General features: G+C 48.4%; 2 protein-coding genes across 4 annotated transcripts; both read right to left on the bottom strand.

Moving 5' to 3' along the window:
- Positions 1–1,180: 1,180 nt before the first annotated feature.
- On the bottom strand, positions 1,181–17,939 carry znf638 (zinc finger protein 638). 3 transcript variants are annotated; one of them, XM_061668619.1, is made up of 32 exons: positions 17,841–17,939; positions 14,998–17,006; positions 14,276–14,337; positions 13,898–14,125; positions 13,374–13,819; positions 13,104–13,297; positions 12,880–13,014; positions 12,654–12,752; positions 12,542–12,579; positions 11,981–12,465; positions 10,261–10,677; positions 10,163–10,197; positions 9,939–10,088; positions 9,709–9,843; positions 9,599–9,637; positions 9,358–9,483; positions 9,153–9,276; positions 8,921–9,091; positions 8,638–8,840; positions 8,420–8,554; positions 7,745–7,783; positions 7,524–7,664; positions 7,357–7,451; positions 7,230–7,253; positions 6,712–7,153; positions 4,382–6,598; positions 2,709–2,817; positions 2,524–2,619; positions 2,297–2,458; positions 1,747–1,857; positions 1,552–1,673; positions 1,181–1,472 (listed from the first exon to the last, which is right to left on the bottom strand). In XM_061668619.1, exons 2-32 carry the CDS (start codon positions 16,888–16,890, stop codon positions 1,410–1,412), a joined length of 8,736 nt encoding a protein of 2,911 aa, XP_061524603.1. In that variant the 5' UTR covers positions 16,891–17,006; positions 17,841–17,939; the 3' UTR covers positions 1,181–1,409. The 3 variants fall into 3 exon arrangements, with proteins under 3 accessions (XP_061524603.1, XP_061524601.1, XP_061524602.1); XM_061668617.1 differs by having other exon boundaries at positions 2,291–2,458; positions 17,841–17,938; XM_061668618.1 differs by having other exon boundaries at positions 2,291–2,458; positions 14,998–17,167; positions 17,841–17,924.
- A 126-nt stretch (positions 17,940–18,065) lies between these two features.
- Positions 18,066–21,820, bottom strand: LOC133397577 (type I phosphatidylinositol 4,5-bisphosphate 4-phosphatase-A-like). Its single transcript, XM_061668622.1, has 7 exons — positions 21,574–21,820; positions 20,430–20,590; positions 20,240–20,346; positions 19,831–19,942; positions 19,704–19,756; positions 19,534–19,624; positions 18,066–19,468 (listed from the first exon to the last, which is right to left on the bottom strand). Exons 1-7 carry the CDS (start codon positions 21,659–21,661, stop codon positions 19,331–19,333), a joined length of 750 nt encoding a protein of 249 aa, XP_061524606.1. The 5' UTR covers positions 21,662–21,820; the 3' UTR covers positions 18,066–19,330.
- Positions 21,821–22,496: the final 676 nt, after the last annotated feature.

Raw genomic sequence — 22,496 nt, 5'->3', positions numbered from 1 at the left:
CACGATCACCATACCTCACCACAATGGATTTCTTATCATGGGGTGTTGTCAAAGATTAAAAAGATAAAGATATTTAAAAACAAAAACAAAGCACTCAATTTTCGTATTTTCAATTTTTTTTTTTTAAGCATGCCAAGAAATAGACCTGTCAAATCGTACATAAACTATACTACAGGAATTTGTGAATGCTGAAATTGCTTTTCTATAGCATTTACAAATTCCTGTTGTCTAGTTTCTTTAAGCACAAAAGAAACTGTTCTTAATCTGAATTTGTAAATGATTATGTTTTTTAAAAAACTATTGGTTATTTTCCCCCAAAACCATAGGCGATATTGTACTTTTGCACTCGGTCTGAAAGGTGAATGAAATTGTATTACCAATTATACTTTAGTATTTCATCTGGCGTAGTTTGGTGCTTTATTTTAAGGGCATTGTGGGTGAGAGCTGTACTCTATGTGCTTAATTGTGTCGTGCTGCTCGTTTAGACGTTTAGACACAAAAGCGTAAACTCACATTTCGTCTTTTCTTTCTTTCTTTTCGACATTCCAAAGCTGTGCGGGCTTCCGTTTGTTCAGTTTTGGAATACATAAAGGGAACACAGACAGTATGATGTATATGTGTAGTTTTAGTTTTCCCCAATTTGCATTATTTCCTGACTCACTGTTGCCTTCCAGGGGACATTGGAATTGTTATGTGTCCATGAAAAACGCTTGAAATAAACACAAACACGCCATTGTAACAAAACCATGTTTTAGGAATCACAATTACTCAGCTTTTAGAGAAATCTTAAAAAATTAATCGTCTGTATAACTTTTATATTAAAAAAAAAAAAAAAAAAAAAAAAAAAAAAGCGCAACAGTGACGTCTTGTGGTAAGGAGGCTGTACTGCATGTCGCTGAGTCACCACCTCCCCCAAGCGCTTTCCTTTGGCACGTTCTTGTTTTATCAAATACATAAGCAAGAAACATTTCCAACCCTTTCCACACGCTTGCACTAAGAATCTAATAAAGCTAACGTGCGTGTTTTGGGAATCTGGGAGGAAGACAGAGCACCCGAAGAAAACCCATGCAAGCAGGGGGGACAACATGCAAACGAAACCCCCGAACTTCAGAATGTGAGAGACGTGTGCTTACCACTTAACCAAAGTGCTGTTCTAAAACAAACACTCCAAGCCCAGGAAAACCTTTTACAGTGAGCATTTAATAAACAGTGTACATGTCATCGATCTGACTACATACAAAAAAACAAACTCTTACATGACAACTTCTGTTGTGTCCCCTTTGCATTACCTACAAAAACCAAAAAGACTAAAAACGTTAACATGCCGGAGCTCTTAAATCCAAATTGTACGAAGGAAAACTAATTTCAAAGGTGAAAAGGAAACATTTGAGAGTCGTTGGGAAAGGAGTTCAATCAGAGACGGAGCCTTGAGTGGATGCTCTGGAATCCTCTTCACACTTGCGGTAGTATTTCTGCGGAGAGACAACACGTGTTATCTCAAGGGAGATGTGCGGAAAGGTGGCGTGTGAAAGAGGCTTTTGTGGGGCGCACCTTCAAGTTGTCGTAGTGTCTCTTGCTGCTGCAGTGCACCTCTTTGGCCGTGCTCTCTTTCACGTAAAAAACCGCGCAGAGGTCGCAGAAAAAACCAGATTTTGGCATGATGAACTCTGTACCTGCACACCAACAAACAGGACACAAAATGTCAACAACAACAAAAGTTACAAAAATCAAATGTGCGTTTTGTACCGAGAGGGTTGTTGGGTTTGAAGGATGGCAGTACAAAACCCGGAGTGCCACACGGAGACTCAGAACGTGATCGTTTCACCGGGGTTAAAGTGAGTTCCGCCAAGCGTTTGCCTGCAGGCGCACACCAACAACAACGGTCACATGACAGGTCACATGACGGGTCATTACAAACAAGCACCCTTCGGCTGCTTTCACTGCAAATCCAATCGCATTTCTTTAAATATAAAATGCGTCTAAATCAAGGTAAAAAATTGCTTGTTCTATGCCAAGATAGTTCTTCCTACCAGGCAGTCTTGTGTCCTCTCACTTTTGCGTAAGGTTTTTTTTTTTTCTGTAAAACTTTTCATATGGTATTGTAACTTAAGACTTTTTTTTTTTTTTTTAACACATTACAAGTTTGATCATTCTATCAGTGTAGGTAGTATAAACACACTGAATTTAAAACCGTGATAGCGGTTTTAAGAAATCTCGCCAAGTCAAATTTCCCCGTTCTATCGGCAGATAATCGTGTTTCAATGAAGTGATCTATTCCTCCTTTCATTACCTTTACCCAGTTTTTGCAGTGAACCTTGGACGCGCTGTCCAGCAGATGCAGATTCCTTCTTTTCCTCCTCCTTTTCCTGCTTGTCCTCCAAGCGGACGCTCGGCGGCCGGGGAGCGTCGTGCGCCACCGCCTCCGTCTCCACCTGGTTCGTTCCGATTGAGATACTCTCTGCGACACAAGAACGTCATTTAGATTCATATCACTTTTTCAAACCATCTCTAGATGACGCTAACCAGACGTCGATTGGCGTCTGTCCTCGATGCCGCATCTCAAGACGTCCTCTTCGACGTGTCCCACGTGGTCCAGTGTCACCAAGGTCGTGTCGTCCTCTAACGGCGAGGAAAAACCGCACACATCACATCTCCCGTCCCCCTTTGACCTCTCATTCATAGAACATTTTGTTTTCTTCATCTACGACCTGTCTCATCGCTACGTTTGCGTTCAGCAGACTCGAAGGTGCCCACAGCGTCGCCTTTCTTCGCCTCCTCCTCGTCGTCATCGGCAGTTTCATCTAAAGTCAGCAGAGTCTGCAAAAAGCGACAAGTCACCTTTAGTTACCTCAGAAGACCGATTCCAAAAAGATAATTCCTCAGTCCACTGTTCCATCATTTATTTAGACTATAACTGCTTTTACAAATGGGATTTGGGATGTCGGTTGGCTATGTTGTCTTATTTCCTGTTTTGTCAAGCAGTTTGCTAAGTATTAAAAGAGCAACATAAAGACTTACTTGATAATGTGATAATGATAATGATAATGTAGTATTTTCGGGCCATTTATCTCGCCAATCTTTTTGTAATCGGACACAAACAAACGTCTGGCAGAATCCCGTCAGGAGTTTCAACCGCCACCTACGGCAGAACTTCACCCACGTCTCGGGGTAGGCGGGAGACATCGAGTCCGAGCGGACCACGTCCCGCGCCTCCATTGCCGAGGCGGCCGACCGGAGCTGTGGCCGTAAGGTGGTCGGTGCCTGTCGTGGCGTCAACCCCCGAACGGTGAGGGATGCCATCAAGCTGAAGAAGCTGGAGTCCTATCGGGCCTTTTTGCCCTGTCGGACTCCGGAGCTGACGGGTACCGGCTGGCCAAGCGGAATTTCAACTTTGCTGGTTGCTGAAGCAAAAACTCGGGCATGGGAGGAGTTCGGTGAGGCAGTGATGGAAAAAGTCTTCCGGACGGCTTCGAGGAAATTCTGGTCCACCATCCGTCGTCTCAGGAGGGGGCAGCAGTGCACCATCAACAGTGTGTATAGTGGGGATGGGGCGCTGCTGACCTCCATTCGGGACGTTGTGACTCGGTGGGGAGAATACTTCAAAGACCTCCTCAATTCCACCGACGTGGTTAAAAAGCAAGGCCCCGGGAGTGGATGAGATTCGCCCCAGAGGCCGACACAAGCGGTGAGTTTCTTCCTTAGAGGTAGGGTGAGAAGCGCGGTCTTCCGGGAGCGGCTCAAGAGTAGAGCCGCTGCTCCTCCGCATCGGGAGGAGCCAGATGAGGCGGCTCGGGCATCTGATTCGGATGCCTCCAAGGTGAGGTGTTCCGGGCATGTCCCACCGGGAGGAGACCCCGGGGACCCCAGGACACGCTGGAGAGACTACGTCTCTCGGCTTGCCTGGGAACGCCTCGGGAGAGCTGGAGGAAGTGGCAGGGGAGAGGGAAGCCTGGGCTTCCGTGCTAAAGCTACTGCCCCGCGACCCGACCTCGGACAAGCGGAAGACAATGGATGGATGTAAAGTCTGGATGTTTTTTTAGCCCAAAACGAATGAAATTAGGTTTGATACATCTAAGACCTTTGAAAAGTGTTCGGGACGATGACGTAACAACAGTCGTTTTCTTTTGTGAAGCATTAAAGGCTTGATGTCGAGTCGTCGGCGTGAACGCAGACTTTGACGAGAGCGGCTGCCGCTGGCGACATGACATGACATGCCGCCCTGATCAATGACGCCGTAAGAAATTAGCCGTTGTACGTACATGATTTCTGGGGCGGTGTTGGTGCGCAACGGTATACGACAGCATTTTAGGAAGCCCCATCTTCAAATTTTTCAAAAGGGCCTTTGCAGCACGTGCGCGGGCCGTAGTAAGCGCTACGTCACCTCGGGGTTCAGACACTCCTCTGATTGTCCTTCCTCGCTGGGTGGGCCCTGCCCGATTGCGTCCTTCTGCTCCAGCACAATCTCATCCAGAGTGACCAAAGCGAGCTCCCCCTCGGAGACGTTGCCCTCCCACGTTGTGCTGTCTGGCGCTCGCTCCTCGCCCATCTCCGTAAGCAACTCGTCCACAGTGACCAGCTCTTCCTCATCCTCACTTCGTCTGGCCCGCCTTGCGCCGGACTCGCTCCGCTCCCGGCGCTGGCTTTTCTTCCGGTCCTTCTCGGCTCGCCCCTTCAGCTCCTCCTCCTTCTCGGCCACGTCGTCGGAGAAGTCTTCCTCTTCGTCGCTCACTTGATCCAGTGTGAGCGCGCTGGTCGCAAGAGGCATTTCGTCTTTCTCGGCTCGCGGCGGTGTTCGAGCGGAGTGTTGTTGCGTCTTGTTCTGCATTTGGGAAGGCTCCTCTGGCTCCTTCACGCCAGTCTCCAGTTTGCTGTCACATTTCGTTACTATATCTCCCAACTCGGTTTGCTGTTCTTCCGTCTTCACCGGACCACAAACTTCTGTGACGCTCGCCTCTTCCTGAGCCGGATCTTCCTCCAAAGAATCAAGCACTTGATACGTCGCTTCCTCCTCATCCTCGAGATTTATGTCGTCGGTCGCGTCTTTCTTTTTCGGACTATTCTGCGTGTGCTCAGTAAACGGCAGATCCTGGCCTGTCTCGTCCTCCACAGAGTCCAGGACCTGGAATGTGGTGGCTTCTTCTTCATCGCCTGTGTCGTTTCTTTCCATTTTTATCCTTTTCACCTCTTTCCTAGTTCTTCCCTTTCTTCCTTTTCCTTTTGGAGCTGGAAGAACCTTCACCTGGTTCTGTACCTGATATGCGGGTTCCTCTTTAATGACGGCCTCAGTCTTCATTGGTGTTTTCTCCTTGGCGGTTTCATGCGAAGTACTAGCAGGAGTTGTCCTCTTCGAGACCGGAACTCTGTTCTCACTCAATGCGTCATTCTTAGGTGGCCTCCCTCTTTTCCCTCTGGTAGCCCTCGCGGTGACCTTCGGTTCCTCTTCCACAGAGTCTATAATGTGGAAAGTGTCCTCCTCGTCCGTCGCAGATTTTTTGGTACTTTTCTCTTGAGTCTTTCCTCTGGTGCTCCGCCTCCTACCTGCCGTGGGGGTGCTGCCGCCGGAATGGTCAACTTGTAAAGTATCGACCACAAGGTACTCCTCAGGCTCATGGGGTGGGGCGGTGGTGTGCGCCTCCTTCTTTACAGACATCCGCGCTCTATTCTTGGATGCTCCGCTCGGAGTAGCACGACTCTTGGATGATTCTGTGACACTGTGCTCCTCCTCAATGGAAGCTGACAGCTCTTCCACAGAATCAATCACCTGGTATGCTGCTGCTCCTTCGTCGTCGTCGTCTTCTTCTTTGGCTTGTCGCCCTGAAGCCATGGTGTCTTCTTTGCCTAGCAAGCAACTGGAAGTCTCTTCAACTTTTTTGTCAAGGTCAACTGAGGATGGATCCTCCGCAGCATCCTTGTTTGTTTGGCAGGATTCTGCCGTCTGCTCTATGTCCACATCTTCCTCCTTCACGTGTGTCCCCACCTCTTTTTCTCCTCCTCTGTCATCCTGCTTTTCAACTTTAGGCTGTTCTTCGTCAGCATTTTCAACCCGACTGCTGTCGTCCTCCTCCGGAGCTGCTTGCGGCTCAATCGCACCATCTCTAGTGACATCGAGCCCCACGCGGCCGGCTTCGTCCGAGAGAGCTTTCTGGTCATGGCCGACACTGTCCAAGGCGTGAAAGCTTTCCTCACTGGCTACTGTCGCCAAATTCTCTTTTTCAGAAGCAGTGGAAGACAACAGCATTAAATATGAATTATTAGATTTTTTGGCTTTGCTTTGGGCTCTGGTGGACTTTTTAGGGGGCTCAGACAGAGACCCAGAAGAGATGCCCCTTCTTGATGAGCTTCTGGTCGCCCTGGTGGAGGCTGACGGGGACGCCGTGCAGCTCTTTGACTCTTTGGAGGTGCTCGCTTTGGTCCTTTTGGAAGCAGACCACGGAGCAGCTGGGGAAGAAGCTCGCTTGGATAAGGAGGGGGCCTCGGTGGGGCCCACGCTGTCCTCCAGGTCACCCACTTCATCGACTGTGACAAAGTCATCCATGTTGAAGGGCTGCTCATCAAAAAGAAGTGCATTTGAAGAAATGTTTTTAAAATCCTCTTCCCGCTGGATGGTGAAGACAGAAGTCAATATCAGAATTAGCATGTTCGCCATTCATCGACACAGAAGTCACAAGTATTGTTTTGTCATGAATTAATAAATACAGCACAAAGAATTACCAGTGCGTCATCACTTTTGGCAAGGACTTCCTCTTTAACGGGAGGCGCCTCTTCCTCCTGATGTACGGCTGTCGCACTGTTATTGCAAACAGCAGGCGGTGGGGTCTCACTGTCACCACAGGCCGAAGCCGCCACTGGCCCATCTTCCGCCTTTACCGAAATGTCCTCTGTACCGTCATGGACCTCGGGAACAGCTGTGGGCTCTCGAGCAATCGAACATTCCAGTTTCTTCCAGTCATCTTCGGCCGCCGTTTCTTCCTCCTGCGGCGCTGGCGCGAACCCCTCGGTGGGTTGCTCAGAGTCAGCCGATGGACTGGCGGGAGACATCGGGCAGACAGAGCGTGGACACGCAGCCTGCGGGGCGGCCTCAATGCAGCCGTCCATCTCGAGATTCGATGGAATCACCTTCTGATCCTGAAGGCGCAGATTCAAGCACTTCACGCTGAAATCAAACAAAAGAGCTGCTATTTTTGGTATGACTTTACAGTATCGGATTTTTTTTTTCTTAAAATTCTTACCTCTCAAAGCATTTAACTGGAATCCTGACAACAAGAGTAAAGAGGAGTTGGAGAATATTAGTTTAACACAATGTTGAATAAAGACATACACACACAACCACTCGCATTCAGAGTGATGAAAACCTACCAAGCGGCACAGTCATTCAGAGAAATTGGTGAAAAATATTTCGATTTTTCCAACACGCGGGTAACTCCTGTGGAGTCGGCCATCTCGATGAATATCTGCAGTGGGGAGATAATAATTGAAACAGAGAGATGACAAGCTTCATTACAATGACAATGTGATCGTTGTACCCGGTTGGCCAAAGGGAGGAAGTTGACAAACGTGGCGTGAGAAGAGACCAAATGTAGAACGAACTGAATGGTGTTTTTTTGGGTCTCAGAGAGCTCCACACAAAGCAGGCGCTCAGCCAGCGACTCCACCTCGGCGACGTGCTGAAGGACACAAAGCAAAGAAGCGTTCCTGACGACGAATCCCGATACTGGCTCCCAGTCCTGACATGCTATCGACTCACCGAGTAACTCAGCCGCATCAGCGACGCGTATCTGTCCTCCTGTCAAGACGGCATATAGCACAGTCAGTGGGCATCATCAATAGTTGTCGTTGCCAGTGTCTTAGGCCTGTCACAATTACAAATTGTCGTTCGATAAAGAAAACGGGCACGATAGTTTTTACGGAAGCGATAAATTGTCATTGTTGTGGTGCGCCGACAGAGTTGGACGGCTGTGTCATTGGCTAAACAGCTCACTCCACCGCGGCCAAGTTGTTTAGAAGGTCAGCGCCTCTTTCCAAGTTGTTGTGTGTGTTAGTCCCCAATTAACACAAACGGTTTACTAAGCGTGACCTCAGTGGCACATTATTCAGCCAATAGTTGACCACAGCAACGTAAACGTATATTTAATTTGACAGGTGAAGGGCTCGTCTTCAGCGGACTAACCACACAGTCTTGCAGCTCGAGGGTGGGCTTTACTTTTCCTGATTATTGAGGCATTAAAAAAAAGAAATGAAAACAAATTTTCGTCAGCCAATCCGGTTCAGGGTGTAGCCCGCCTCTCGCCCGAAGATAGCTGGGTTAGGCTCCGGCACGCCCGCGACCCTTGTGAGCATATGGACCTATATCGTGAAAGTTTCAGGAAAATCATATCGTCTTAAAAATGTTTTATGGTGACAGGCCTACCACTTTCCGTACCTCACTGTGTTCAGGACACATGGGCTGCAGGACAAAGTGCACCGAGAGCTGGTGGCGCTGCACCGACACCGCTTTCTGCAGGTGACTGCGGAGGAATTGGTGGCAAGCGTTCCATTCACTGAAATGCACAAAAGCCTGCGAGCCAGGAGACGACAAGATGCGATGAGGACACTGACGTCCAAAATACGTGCGGCGCTGCAAAGCTGCAGTGTCCTCACCCTCCTCTGGAGCGGCAGCACGCTCACGTTGTAGTGCAGCCCCTGAAGGTCCTTCGGGTCCATATGTGGCCACACGTGCCGGGCCACGTCCTCGTGTTTGTAATACTGTTCAGGCAAACCCGTCAACATGATCGTTGGCATCGCCACCGCATCGTGACACATGGCCTTGTCAATGTCGGCCGCTTCTCTGATAGTCAGGAACTCTGCAAGAAGCGTAACAAACTGCCACTATTTACTCCATACGTTACACGGGCATCTGGAAAAGAAGGACCGTGGTTCTAACCTGGGATGACAAACCAGGGGGAATGGGTTACAAAGAGGTAGGGTTTTGACCTCATGGGCAGATACAATGGGGAATGGGTGCCTTGCGGGATGCCAAATTTAAAGGTCAGAACGGTTGCCCCAGCAACTGCCACATTGCTGTCCGGCATGGCTTTCTCAGGAAGTCTTGGCGCTGTGGAGAAAAGCTTTAGTCCTAAATTTACATCGTGGTAGCGGCAGTCTGAGTAACTTACGCAGTGCGGTGCCTGATCGAGGCAGGCCCAGCCTGTGGAGCTGATAGGCAGGACATTGATCAAGGAGGAAGTACCAAACTCCCAAGCGATCTGCATCACAATCAGACTCAAATTCTACAAAGACCTGCAAACAATAAGTCAAACAACAACAACTTTCACATTGACCATTAACTCATGTAATTAGTGTCGTGACACAACAAATAACCTTGTTGAGGAGCGGCATGAAGTTTTTGACACCGTCGATCTTCTTCAATGCTTCCCGGAGGCTGGCGGTGTCACTCAGCGAAATGCTTTTGATGAAGATGGTTCTCGGGCGGAACTGCACCACCGGCTGCAGGTCAAAAATTGCAAAGGTCAAACTACATCTTCACAAAATATACATATATAATTTTTTTTTTAAAGATAATTGCACGGTCGTCGCAAATAACAGTCATCGATTTACGTACAGAAGACATCATCTTCATCACCGAGTGATAGAAGCCAGCCTAGAACACAAACGTCAGGTTAACATCGAGTTAAGGCGCCAGTATTGTGCGATTGCGTTTCGACTGAGTACCGGCCACATAGGGACGTCTATGCCCAGGACGGAAACTATCAATCTCTTTTGAGAGCCTCCAAGAGTTAATTTTCCGCTACTGCTGGCTTTCTTGGCATCCTGCGCGCCCTGCGCATCCGTCAGCTGAACAATTGCCTGAGAGAGAGTTGTTTTCAAATTAGACCAGACAACAAGAGCCACTTAATGAAACACTTTTCATGCCGGGATCAGAGAAGGAAAGCGGTGCCTACCATTTTTGTTTGAGGAATAATGTAGATGCTCTCATCCAAGGGCCCCAATCCAAACGGCTTGACCACATCGATGATGTCCTGCTCGCAATAGCTGTGCACATCATCGGGCAAGTTGTTTATCAACAGATGCTTCTTGTCGAGTGAAAAAAACTGGAAAGACAGAAAAACATGACAAGTGGTTGTTGTCACTCTGTCAAAAGTCAAAGAGTCTGGCGACATCTTACTCTTTTTTGGAAGCAGGTTTTGGTTTTGAGGCACGCTGCAAGACACAAATTGACATTTTAGCAGCCATATGTTATGTTGACAACATTTTGGGACTTACGGATTCTGTTTCGAAACAGATGTTCTTTCATCCTCTCTCCAATGGTGAGAGTTTGAGTTGCATAAGAACTCAATGGGGGCGCCACCTCCTCCTTCACTGCGGCGTCGGAGCCCCGCGGAGCCACCGCGTCCTCCTTCACTGCCGCATCGGAGCCGCGAGAGGGCGCCACATTCTCCTTCACAGTTGCGTTGGAACCACTTGGGGCCACCACATCCTCCTCCTTCACTGCTCCGTCTGAGCTGCGTGGGGACGCCGCATCTTCCACCATTTCTTCTTTAGAGCCATGTTGGGGCGCAGCCTCTTCCACCAATGCCGTTTCAGAACCGCATAGGGTCACCAAATTCTCCACCAGTGATGCGTCAGAGCCACGTGGGGTCACCGCCTCCTCCACTACAGCTGCGTCTGTTGGCCTTTTGGCTGGCATAACCAAGGAAACAAGATTCACTGAATGACAGTAAAGAACAAAGAATGAATACTTTGATAATGTACTTAAAACATTCACTGCCATTGACGGCTTTGGAACGCAAATGTCCATGTTAACTGGGAAGGATGGCAGTGAATGAGTTAAGTAGATATTTATAGGTATCTGTACTTGGAGTTATTTATTTTTCTTACCACTTTCTCCCTTTACGCCTTACATTTGGAAACAGACAGTGGACATAAAAAGTTTACACACCCCTGTTAAAATACCAGGCGTTTGTGATATTAAAAAAACAACACCACCGAAAAATTATTTCAAACACGTGATATAACCTAAACTGCACAATCCAATTCCAAAAAATTATTTTTTCGAGAGGGGAGGTAAAAACAATAAAACAGATGTGGTAGCTAAATTGTGCACACCCTCTTGTAACCAGGATGTGTGTGTTTAGAATTCCTCAATAACATTCAAACTTATATTAAATGGGAGTCAGCACACACCTGCCGAGTTGTAAAGGTTATAGGTCACAACGGTGGCAAGTTTTGAAATGATTCATCTTGGTCTCATTTTTGATTTTTTAAATCATTAAACCTATAATTTGAACAAGCGTGTGTAGACCTTTTACATTAACTGTGTCTGTACAGTCTAGGGGTTGAACCGAATAGTCGATTAACAGACGTGTTGACTTTGCCACTGCTCAATGATGTTTATTGATTGTAGTCAACTAATCGCCACTCTCGTGTTTTGGTCACGGACGCCTCGCTGAACTCAACAGGTGGTGAGTTCGAGTAGCAAACTAGAAGTAGTGCCTCAAGTGTGTGGCAATATTTAACTAAAAATGAGACCGTAAAGGAAGATCACTTGCAAAATATGCACCACATAAGAAACGCCCTGTGAAAAGGCCAACGATAGCTGACGAGGAGCTGTAATTCTTCACCACCAAACACCTTCCTGCAACAACAGCGTTGGAGTCAGTAATTTATTTATTTTATTTAACGCTGGCACACACCGCGAGTTGAGAAAAATAATGATGTCACCGATCAGTCGACTCGAGTATCATCAGCTTAGCGTCGACTACCAAAAAACTGAAGTCGTTCGACCTCTAGTACCATCTACTCCTGACTTTGTCAAAACAGACTTGTTGCTTTTTTTTTTTTAAACCTTTGCTGATAACTGCAGGACATAAAAAGGCCAGAAATATAGAGGTAGTGTCAAGTGTTGTAAATATGTTGATTACCATCTTAGGGGCGTTAAAGTTGGAGGGAAAAACAGGGCCTGCAGCCTTATGGAGTAACAGACCTTGTTGATGCACTGCTGCGCCTCCAGCGTCGCATGGGTGTTCGGCAGGTGAGTCGCCTTGGGCAGGCACTGGTCCTTCTGTGGGTTCCGCTTCGGGCCCGGTACTCTGCTGGTTCTGCTCCTCGGCCGTTGAACAAGGGTCCGCTTCCATGGGCTCAGGACGATCTGGATCGGGCGGAGGTTGCGGGTCGCTCACGTCTTCCTTCGGCAGCTTGCTTTCAGCCACGGCTTGCTGCGGAGCTTCTGTCACCTCTACGGATTCTGGTTCTGTCCTCTTGGCCATCACATTGTGCTGCTTGTCTGCAGCGTTGACGTTCTTTCCAACAGCGCCTGCTGGTGCATTCACTGTACTTGTTTCAGCTTTTTTCACCGTCTTGGTGATCTGTTTGCTTGGGACATTCTTCGCTTTGCCCTGAGCAGCAGGCGTGGCGCAGGTACTTTTCGACGATTGGGTCTTCGAGACTTTGGACGGCGCAGGGGGATTTCTAGGCAAACAATGTTATTTTGGCATTATGAGCGTTTAACTAAAGGTTTACATGAAGAGAAAGCAATGTTAGTTACTTCTGAAGATCGGTCTTCTGCACCCTGGGGACTCTCTCCTGCAGCAGAACACGGACTCATTTAGATTTATCTACTGAGAAGCACCACACATATAGGCCATCAACACACCCACCTTATCTTCCACAACAATGATTGGCCAACCTTTCAGTTGGAGGTTGCTTTTGTTCCTCAGTTTCTGTGCATCTTCCGGGCTCTCATAACACACAACTGCCTGCGTGAACACACACAAAGTGAACACAGTGGGGCCTCGAAAGTCAAAGGTAGCACTGGATGTGGTATTCATGATCATTGTTGTTTGCTTTCTTTCAAGCGTGTGAGGCAGAAACAAAGAAAGCTACCTCCCGTATGGAGCGAAACAAGACGACCGATTTGGTTTTTCCGTACTGCTCGGCGAGAAACACAATGTCGCTGTAACTGAGAGAATGGTGTATTCCTCCAAGTGTGACAATGGTTGGGACGGAGGCTTTGGCAGACTGTGCAAAAGCAGAGAAGAGCACATCGAGAATTGGAACGAAGTCAGAAAAAAGACCGTACCTTAATTTCGCTATCCCGTGCACCAAACCTCAGAGGTGGTTTTGGCTACCGCCGGCTTTTTGTTGCCTACAGATGAGGAGGTGGCAGTGGATGCCGCAGCGGCGCTTCCTTTGGAAGAGCTTGAACGAGTCGACTTCAATTTGGCCAGTTCCGCCAACAAGGCGGGGGCCAGAGTTTTAACCATAGCCTCCACGTCAGACTCTTTTGACAGAGACTGGACAGCTGGACAGTTAGACAAAGTGGTTAATTCACGTGGACTTTGTTTCTTGTCGTGTCTTTCAAGACTCGGATGTCAGACCTGATGATTCCAGAAGCTTCTTTGCAAGGCTCTCTGCCCTGGTTGACGTCTGCTGGCTATTGCGCGGATCTGTGGTCGCTTCATGGCTCCTCTTGGAGGGTGACCGTCTCTCGCGGGTTCTCTTTGGTGACGGGCGCCTATCGTGGCTTCTCCGCGACGAGGACCGCCTGCGCGACGAGGACCGCCTGCGCGACGAGGAACGCCTGCGCGACGACGAGGACCGCCTGCGCGGCGACGAGGACCGCCTGCGCGGCGACGAGGACCGCCTGCGCGACGACGACCGCCTGCGCGACGACGACGACGACCGCCTGCGCGACGACGACCGCCTTTCGCGGCTCCTCCTCGACGACGAGTGCGCCTCCTGACTTCGGCGCACAGGGCGCCTTTCGTAACTTCTCGAGCGCGAACGACCGTAGTCAGACGAGTTTGTGGAGTAAGAACGAGACCTGGAAGATGTGACAAGAATGACAATTTTAAGCCTGAAAGAATCAAGTCCGGCACGTAGGCTGAAAACTCGACAGCACCTGCGTTTGTATCTGGAACTGTGAGGCGAGCGCGATCGACTCCTCCTCCTCCTTTTCTCTCTTAGAGCATCTGAGCTGCGGGTGCGTCGGCGCCGGGAAGAAGCAGAGCGGGAAGATGAACGAGTCCTTCGTTGGGGCTTCTTACTCTGAGATTGTGGGGTGGACGCAGACTTCTCTCGTTCTTTATCCTCGAGGACATTCACCACCTCTCCATCCCATTGTGGATATCTGAGTGACACCATAAAACATATCTGATTAGATGTGTGTCGGATCAAGTTACAAATTTATGAGACTACCACAACGTCAAGCGCATCTCAAGAACAAAACAGTTCTTGTGTTTATTGAAGTAAGCAAGTGAGGGAAAAAAAGAACACTGACTTCTTGCAAAAGACTTTGCAGCTCTCAAGGTGAAGGGTGGAGTTCTGGTGATCGAGCCAGTCCTGGCAAGCAAAACACAACCATCAGTAAAAAGGGCCGTCAGCACTATGCAGCAATATCAACACTATTGGCTTCACAATCACAGATGCCACAGAACTTCCATATTCCTCTGCGAAAAGTACTTGTTTCCTTGCTGAAGTGCAACAGGTCCTCATGGCAATCACTCTAAGGAGCTCCAGTGGATACATTTCGGGTAAATGTCCTTGTTGTTCACTTGGTTCTGCAATGCCTGGAGGTCACGCCGTGATCAGGGAAAAAAAACAAAAAAACAACGGACATCGCAGGGGAGAGGGGCGGGCGGGTAAGTCAACGGGATCCCACAAGTTGATGCAAATGTTGTATCCAATATTAGCCAAATGTTTGTCCATGAGTACAACTGTTTATAAGATAAACATCGTTGTGTTGAAAAGCTGAATATAAAAATAGCAAAAAAACAACACAAAACAAGAAAAACCTTTTGAAAAGTAGTCTTCGTCATCATCGCTGCTGGTTCATTCTCAATGTTCAAATGCTGATAGACAATTAGTCAACATGAACCGCTGGTCCAGAGCAAACAAAGTACAAAAGTGGAACAGCATAGAACAGTGTTACGCACAAAGCGTGACAGAAAGAGAACAACGATCATCCATAGCGAGACAGAACGAGAGCAGAGTTCCACTCACCTTCATCAGGGCGCACTGTTTTTTACACAGAGAACACGTGTGTGGAAAGACTCTGGGCGTGGCCGCCACATAGTCCAGCATCATGGCTGTCGTCTGTAAATCCACGGACGCCGACATCTGCGCCAGGGGTTGCGGGAGACGGAGGGCGCCGGTACGCGGATGCGGGGCGAACGACGCAAGTGTAGGCGTGCTCAAGAGGCTGGGAAGAGTGGGCGGGATGGGGTGAAACTGCTGCCCCGCGGTGAAACTCTGCTGCCACGTCAGCTGCGTGAACTGGGGGGTGGTCGGCAACAAGGCCTTCGTCGCGGCCGGCAACAAGGCCTTCGTCGCGGCCGGCTGCGGCTTGGGCACGGCCGACTTCGGCTTGGGCTTGGGCTTGGGTTTGGCCGGTTGCGGCTTCTGCTTGGCGGGCTGCGGCTTGGGCTTGGCGGGCTGCGGCTTGGGCTTGGCGGGCTGCGGCTTCGGCTTGGCCGCCTGCTGCTGCTTCTTTACTTCTGGTGGCTTCTGCGTGGACTCCTGATTTTGTTGCTGCCCTCTCTTGATATTCTGCTGCTGCGTCGGCGTCTGCTGTTTTGGGCACTTCTCCGCAACAGCTGGAGCTTGACTTTTACACACGTCATCACTGCTCCTGCTGGAGTCATCCCCTCCGAGGACCACGAGATCAGGTCTGCTGGGATGGATGTGACGATGCGAAGTGGAGGGGGGTTGTGGTTTAAAGTTGGGTTTAGGCTTAGCCTGCACTTGCTCAAAACTATCGGGGTTCGGGGCTTGAGATTTGATGTCTCGAGTATCTGTGTCTTTAGCCAGCAGAGAGAAAGAGGAGAACATTGACTGTGCACTAGTCGGTGCTTGTTTGACGTGAATTTTGGGAGGGGCAGATGTCAGGATGGAGGGGAAGTAAGAGCTGGAACTTGCCTGCTGATCCAAGGAAGACGACACCAGGGTGGCGCTTCTTCCCACCTGCTGCGCCGGCTCTTGACCGCGACTTCTGCCCAAATTGTCCATTGTCATCAAATTGTCGCCCTCAGCTCTTTTAGTTCTGCTCTCTACTTTAACCTCCACCCTGTCAGCGTATTTGCTCATATGCCCGTAGTCGATGACCGTACTCGACTGGAGAAGAGGAGACGGCGCATCCTCTCGTTTCATCCCTACCAGTCCAGGACTTCTCCAACTGTCCCCGCGAGCAGGGCCTCGGGCGGGGGCAGGTTCAGAGATGGGTTTGGGCCGATCGGCATCCACGGCCTTCTTGGCCTTCTGAATGCGGATTTGGCGCAAGATAAAGGGCAAGTTGGCAGGGGTGATCTGGTCTTCAGGGTAGGAGATAAGATGTTCCAAGTCATCCTTTTCAAGTCCAAAGTGCACCAGGATGTTGGCTGCCGTCTCAGAGGTATATCTGGGGTGAGTGGCCTCAGAGGATTGGGCCACGTCGGGTTTGCTGTAATGTTGGCCTGGAATGGCGCGGAGGTCGCGATCCTCCTCACCGGAGACACGAAACGACGAACGGCCCCCCGCCAATGCCGACGGACGATAATAAGCAGGGGAGGCATCGTCAGCGGCGGCTCGGTCATAGCTGGACAAGCAACTGAAGGAGCTACCGCCACCGTCCGAGTGTCTGCTGATGTTTTGGTATGAGCTCGTTGCCGCACCCGGGGAGTGGAACTCTCGCCTGTGAGCGTCTTGAGCCGAAGCCTGCATGTCTTCATTGGTCTTGGCTCTTTGCTTGGGCCGATAATTAGGCACCAGCGAGGGAATCGCCATGCTGCCGGAAGCCTGCGAGCGAACGGCAGAAGAGCCGAGGCTGGGTCCAAGTCCTACGAGAGTAGACGACGTACGGGCGTCTCTCTCGGCCTGCCTTGTCTGAGGCGCATAAGGGTTGTACAGGGGGTGGGACATGCCTGACCGTGAGCCAATCAGGGACGAGCTCCCGGCGAGTCCACCGAACGAACAGGAGGCCGTTTGGGGGGCCTGGAGCGGGAGAAGACGTACAATGCTACGATGTCAACGCAAAGCTGTAAAAAGTTACACAAAACAAAAAACAAAAAAAGGGGGTTATTGCAGCGAACTGGACCACTGGTCAGGAACACTTCCTCAGCGGGAATGTCACATCTCTGCTCATCCACTCGGCTTTTCCTTTCAGAGTCGCTTGGTCGTGGTCACTTCCTGCTCATCTCTCACAAAAAAAAAAATACACAAAGATGAAGTAGCACGAGCATCAAGGACACACAAATATTAACGTGATTTATTGGGTTGTTTTTATTGCATATCCAACCACCACCACAATGGGCAACATGTTCTGCAGGACAAATCACATCCATTCATTTTTCTGTTGTATTATGCTTACTTTAATATCAGAGTCATCTTAAAGTCATCCCAGAGAGTCCAGTTCTAAAATGTATGTGCGGTAGTTGAGTAAAACGAACAAAACAAAAACTAGGAGGGGGAGAAACACGTGATGTGCTAACACCGTATTGGAAGTCGTTCAAAGTGTGTTTGTGTCCTTGAAATATTGCATTGCGACGTTAATAAGCCAGGCCTGCGTACAGGTCTAGGCATTATTCACACGTTCACGTCGAGTCGATGCATATGGGCTTCCTGGATTCCCCAGATATCCATCACACATTAAGTTACACCATTTGGTTAACAGGGACACAAAACAATATTAACAACATTACAGTACAGCACGGTTATGTTTTCGTTAAAAGAAAAAAGAAAAAAAGCCACCATGTTGACGAAACATAGGCCTTTACGCTTCCCACGATATAAAATGGATGTTAATCAAAAAGCACACCGTGCTTGTAATATAAAAACAAAACAGTAAATTAATTTATTTTGTGTGTGTTTACCTTTGCTTAAGCGTTGTAAAATGCAAAAGCCAACGTCCATCGTCGCCAAGTTGCGAGCAGGCGTTAGCTTCGTGCGTCACATGTAGCGGAAGTTCGTATCGCACCGTATCCTTCCGCTGACAATACATCCCATCGATCCAATACTCTGAAATTCCAAAGGCAATTACAACTATGACTGCTTGCACGCTGTTGAAAATATTTTTGTAACTTTTTACATGACTGTACTATGTAACCCCTTGCATTGTTCTATTATGTTGATGTAGCACTACCTTTGACTCAACTTACCGTTGAATTTGTATCTGCTGCTTTTCAATTCAAATAAAGTTTATTTTTAAAAAAACACACATATCCTTCCGCTTCGAAAATGTAAAACGTAAAATAGCACTTTATATTCACAACAATAAACAAAAGCATCTTATCTTGCCTGAATAATTTGTCAAGTTTTGAACAGTATCAGTGTAGAATATTATACCACTGTATATAATTTTGTGGGGAAAAAAACAAGCTATATAGCGCTTTACAAAGCCTCACATTCATCCACTCATACAGCAATGGCGACTGCTGCCAGGCCTACTGGGAGCAAATTAGGACTCAGCGTCTTGCCCAAGGACACTTCGCCCTGCAGACGGTTGGAGACGGGATTCGAACCAGCTACCATTTGGTCAGTGGACGACTTGCTCTACCGACTGATCCACAGCCTCTCGAAAACAACGTTATTATTGGGCGTTAGTTAGGCGTGACGTCACCGGTAGCGGAAGTACCTTTCCGCTTAAAAAATGTAAACAAACAGGTCAAATAGTACAATAGCACTTGAGAGCCTCAACGTACAAGAGCCTCTTGCTTGCTTGAGTTAATATTTTGGCAAACTAATATGACAAATGCATACACTACAGTGCTAAAATACCAAATCACCACTTTTTTTCTTTTTTTAAAAATGACAGTTTTATGTCAACAGGCTGGCAATGAGGCACAGAGCGTTGTACTTTATTTGACAGTACAGTAGTGTTTTTCTACATTCCCGTCCCATGACTAGACTGCAAGTCCTAAATGCCACATTTCCTTTTGAGTGGAACTAAATTGTGTCAAATTCTTACTCTGTCTGACAATGTACAATAAGACCAAATACATAGTAAAAGATGAGCTCAGTGCCGTGGAACTTCATTGAGTCAGAAGTGATCATTTTGAATCAGAATGACAAAGTAACATGAATACACTGAACACAACTAAAATCTATTCAGGCATACCCGCATATTTTTGTGCTCTTTTTCTAACGGCCTATGATGCCGCCCAAACCCGGGCTTCTTCTAAGGCACCATGGAGTAGCTTCAACTATTAGTAAAGGTGATTATAAATATCGATTACTTGGAAATGTTCACTATTAGCATCCGGCTTGGTCCCTTACCCCCAGGAACAGCCACGGTTCATTGTATTGCTGATAAAATAACTCCTGACACGTATCTAAAAAGTCCACTCGATGATATGGCATCACATCACGTCGGAATGGGCCGGCTAATTTTCAGACAACTCCAGTAGACGGTCCTGGCCAGGGCGAAGGCGCCGATGAGGACAAGCAGCACCCACGCGGCGTAAATCCCGTTCGAGTCCCGAGCGGGCCGCCACGTTCCCACCTGGATGCAAACTGAGGGTTACGTCCGTCTCAGCGCGCGTTCTCCTCGCGTTTGTCAACACTCACCATCAGTCCCGCGGTGGAGGCGGCGACCACGGCGAAGACCAGGAGACACAGCAGGCTCCTCCTCCTCGGGTACCGCTGGCCAACAGAGGAGCTGAAAGCACACAAAACCAAATGCGGACGTCGCTTCTTGTCGAGGGGTTCTCAATTCGGAGCGGCGAAGAGGCGCTTACACTTTACGGCAGTGCGGACATCTGGACAACGTCCTGTCGGAAAACTCCGTCCACTTGGAGAGAAACGGGAAGTGAGGCAGTTGCACAAGAGGGGGCGGAGGACAGCCGACATACGCGCGCGTCATACCAGGAAGGAATTGGAGCAATGGCCGCAGACGACCCGGATGCCGACAGGCGAGTGCTGCAGTTCCGGACTTTCCCGGCCAACGTGAACTGGGCCCAGATTGATGATGCGTTTACTGGGAGGAAAACCACATAAATGTCATCATTGGTCTTCTTTACATGATTAATACGAGTGTATATGTGTGAATACTGTTGTTGTAACGATTGCATTTCCCCTCACAGGATCTGTCTACCTTATTTTAAGCTAATTTTACTCATGAGAAGTCATTTCAATAAAACTTTATGATGCCTTATTAATATTTTTAAGCCAAAAAATGCTTAGAGCAAGTTAGGAAATATCTTGGCAGGGAAAGAACACGCATATTATAAGCAGTACGCTAGGCCATAACGCAGTCAAGAATGTGCGAGCCCACCAGTACGGTCGTGGACAGGCAATCTTCTGCGAGGTGACTTTGCAGATGAGCAGGCAGCTACACGGGCATCGGACGTACTTCTTCCCAGCCGGAGCGTTCTTGATGGGCTGCAGAAGGGAGGAGAAACCGCAGCGCTTTAACTTCTCGCAAGCGTACAATGCGTGGGGAGTTTACGTCGTACGGGACTTACAGTCGCTTCGTTGCAAACGCTGCACTTGACCACATGCTGGTGCGTCTTGCCTTCCACGCAGATGGCTCCCTGACAAACGCGGCAGCTGATGACTGGAGCGCTGCAGCTGTCTGGGCTGCTGCGCGCAGAGTAAGGCGGCGGGGGCTCATCGGGCACCAAACCTAGATGGGGGGGTGCTTTCATTTAACATTTGACTTCATCATAGGTGAGTATCTCAATGGAAACATGCACAGGCGAGATGCAGGTATTATTTTGGCCCACTTGGGGTCACCATCCTCATGCTCTACACTTGACTTTGAATGTGTGAGGCTTTAAAAGGCGGGGCCTGACCTGATGAGTGACGCGTGCTTCAGCAAATGAGTGCCGCTGACGGTTGTGAGCTCAGCTATGCCAGTCTAGTGAATGAATTCGTTTGTTTGTTTGTTTGTTTTTTCCCGTTTGTGCAATAAAGTGATTGAAAGTGCACCAGCGGCTGTGTCTATCCTTGACCACCTGTGGAGGAATAACAATTCGTTCTAACTACCGTAGGTAGGCTATATTAAATTAGCTACCAGTGTTTCCCGTAGACGTGCATTTGTGTCAGAGAACTGCTTTGCGGTAGATACACTGCACTTTAAAGGTGAAATGATCCCAAACTTTGGACATTCTGTCTTTGATGCACTCTTTACTCCTGCCTTTTGCTTATTGCTGCAGTAACATTTCTGAGGAAAAGCGGTCCTGGCAAAATCCCGCAATACAGCGGAATATCAGCGATACAAAATGAGATATTCGATTTAAAAATCTGCAGTAGAATGACACCTCCAAAAGTGAACCGTGAAATGGCGAGGGACGAGTGTAGTTGCCATTTTCCATTTATGTCGGCAACGGAATTCAAAGTGTGACCCTCCGCTTCCAAAGTCCTATGACTGATTGATGTGTACGCGTTTGAAATATTGACTTATATTTGGCATCTATATTGCTTACAACTTGGCCACCAAAGAAATCGAGAGGAAAAACATACCATCATGTGTTAATCGTTGAAAGAAATGACCGAAACATTTTGCACAATGAACAAATTGAGCACTTTAAATTTAGCAAACAAACCTAATATGCCTAGTTTATTAGTGAGTCGTGTATGTTCCATTTATGACATTTTATGACATACTCCGAGTTTCTTCGAGGAGTCCATACGCTCTTGTGCCGTCGTGCTCGTTGTGCTCTGACAGCAGCGGTGAGCTCTCCCGGTCCGCCATCACTCCCGGCGGGCCTCTATCAGTCCTGCTGCCCGCAGGTGGAAGCCAAACGGCGGCTGCGACTGTGGAGCGGTTCGTTGGCGGAAGCTTGCGCGAGATTTCAAGCTGCCAACTTCCAATGGTGACCTAGGGATGCGAGACGACGGAAGGCGGAAGTGAAACGCCGTAAACACGAGTCACATGACTTTGGTGAATGATGGACAGGGCGCTCAACCGCTGAGAGCTCAGAAGCAGTGGGCGGGCTCAACGGCACTGTAGCCCTCACCCGATTGGTTATTAACAAAGACGGAAGCGCAGTTTACCAATAGGCACTGAAAAGTAATTTGAGATTGGCCAGTTAGTATTGCTATTAAATACCAATTATGTATCCCTGTGAAATGTTCATAACGAATAGAATAGAACTTTATCATCAATGTCACAGGAACAATGAAAGTCAGTTAGGTATCTCACAATTTGCACATTGAGGTAAAAAGAAAATAAGAAATACAAACACACAACTATCAAAAGATATTTTACAGAACAAACATTTGTTCACGTTTGGGTTCACAACACGGAGGTTTGGAGTGGGTATCTGGCTGAAATGAAAATAACTTCTGATCTTGACGTTGGCTATAGAATTGATCTATTCAAGCACTTAATAATCACCGGAACAAAAGAATGCGTAGACCTTCAGCATGGCGGCCGTGTTCAGATTTGAGTGAACTCAAGTCACGTGGCAACTATCGCAATCACACTCGCATCTCCGAGGTTTAGAGTCTTCACTTCACAATTGGAATGCACGACGAAGCCAGAGTTCCCATGCGAACGCCACACGAGATTGTAACCCTCAGCCTCA

Source organism: Phycodurus eques, chromosome 23, assembly GCF_024500275.1.
Source record: "Phycodurus eques isolate BA_2022a chromosome 23, UOR_Pequ_1.1, whole genome shotgun sequence".
Taxonomy (NCBI): domain Eukaryota; kingdom Metazoa; phylum Chordata; class Actinopteri; order Syngnathiformes; family Syngnathidae; genus Phycodurus; species Phycodurus eques.
Note: the sequence above shows the minus strand (reverse complement) of the source record. Positions and strands in the feature narration are given on the sequence as shown.

Bases quoted from the DNA above. Each gene is read 5' to 3' on its own strand.
- znf638 (XM_061668617.1), bottom strand. From the start codon at position 16,890: ATGTCCCACCCCCTGTACAACCCTTATGCGCCTCAGACAAGGCAGGCC. The intron at 12,580-12,653 runs GTGGGTGTGTTG...GTTCTGCTGCAG, and splicing joins TCATTGTTGTGGAAGATAAG to GAGAGAGTCCCCAGGGTGCA. The intron at 12,466-12,541 runs GTAACTAACATT...TTGTTTGCCTAG, and splicing joins CAGAAGACCGATCTTCAGAA to AAATCCCCCTGCGCCGTCCA.
- LOC133397577 (XM_061668622.1), bottom strand. From the start codon at position 21,661: ATGGCGGACCGGGAGAGCTCACCGCTGCTGTCAGAGCACAACGAGCAC. The intron at 20,591-21,573 runs GTATGTCATAAA...CCCCCCATCTAG, and splicing joins ACTCCTCGAAGAAACTCGGA to GTTTGGTGCCCGATGAGCCC. The intron at 19,757-19,830 runs GTATGACGCGCG...TTTCTCTCCAAG, and splicing joins ATTGCTCCAATTCCTTCCTG to TGGACGGAGTTTTCCGACAG.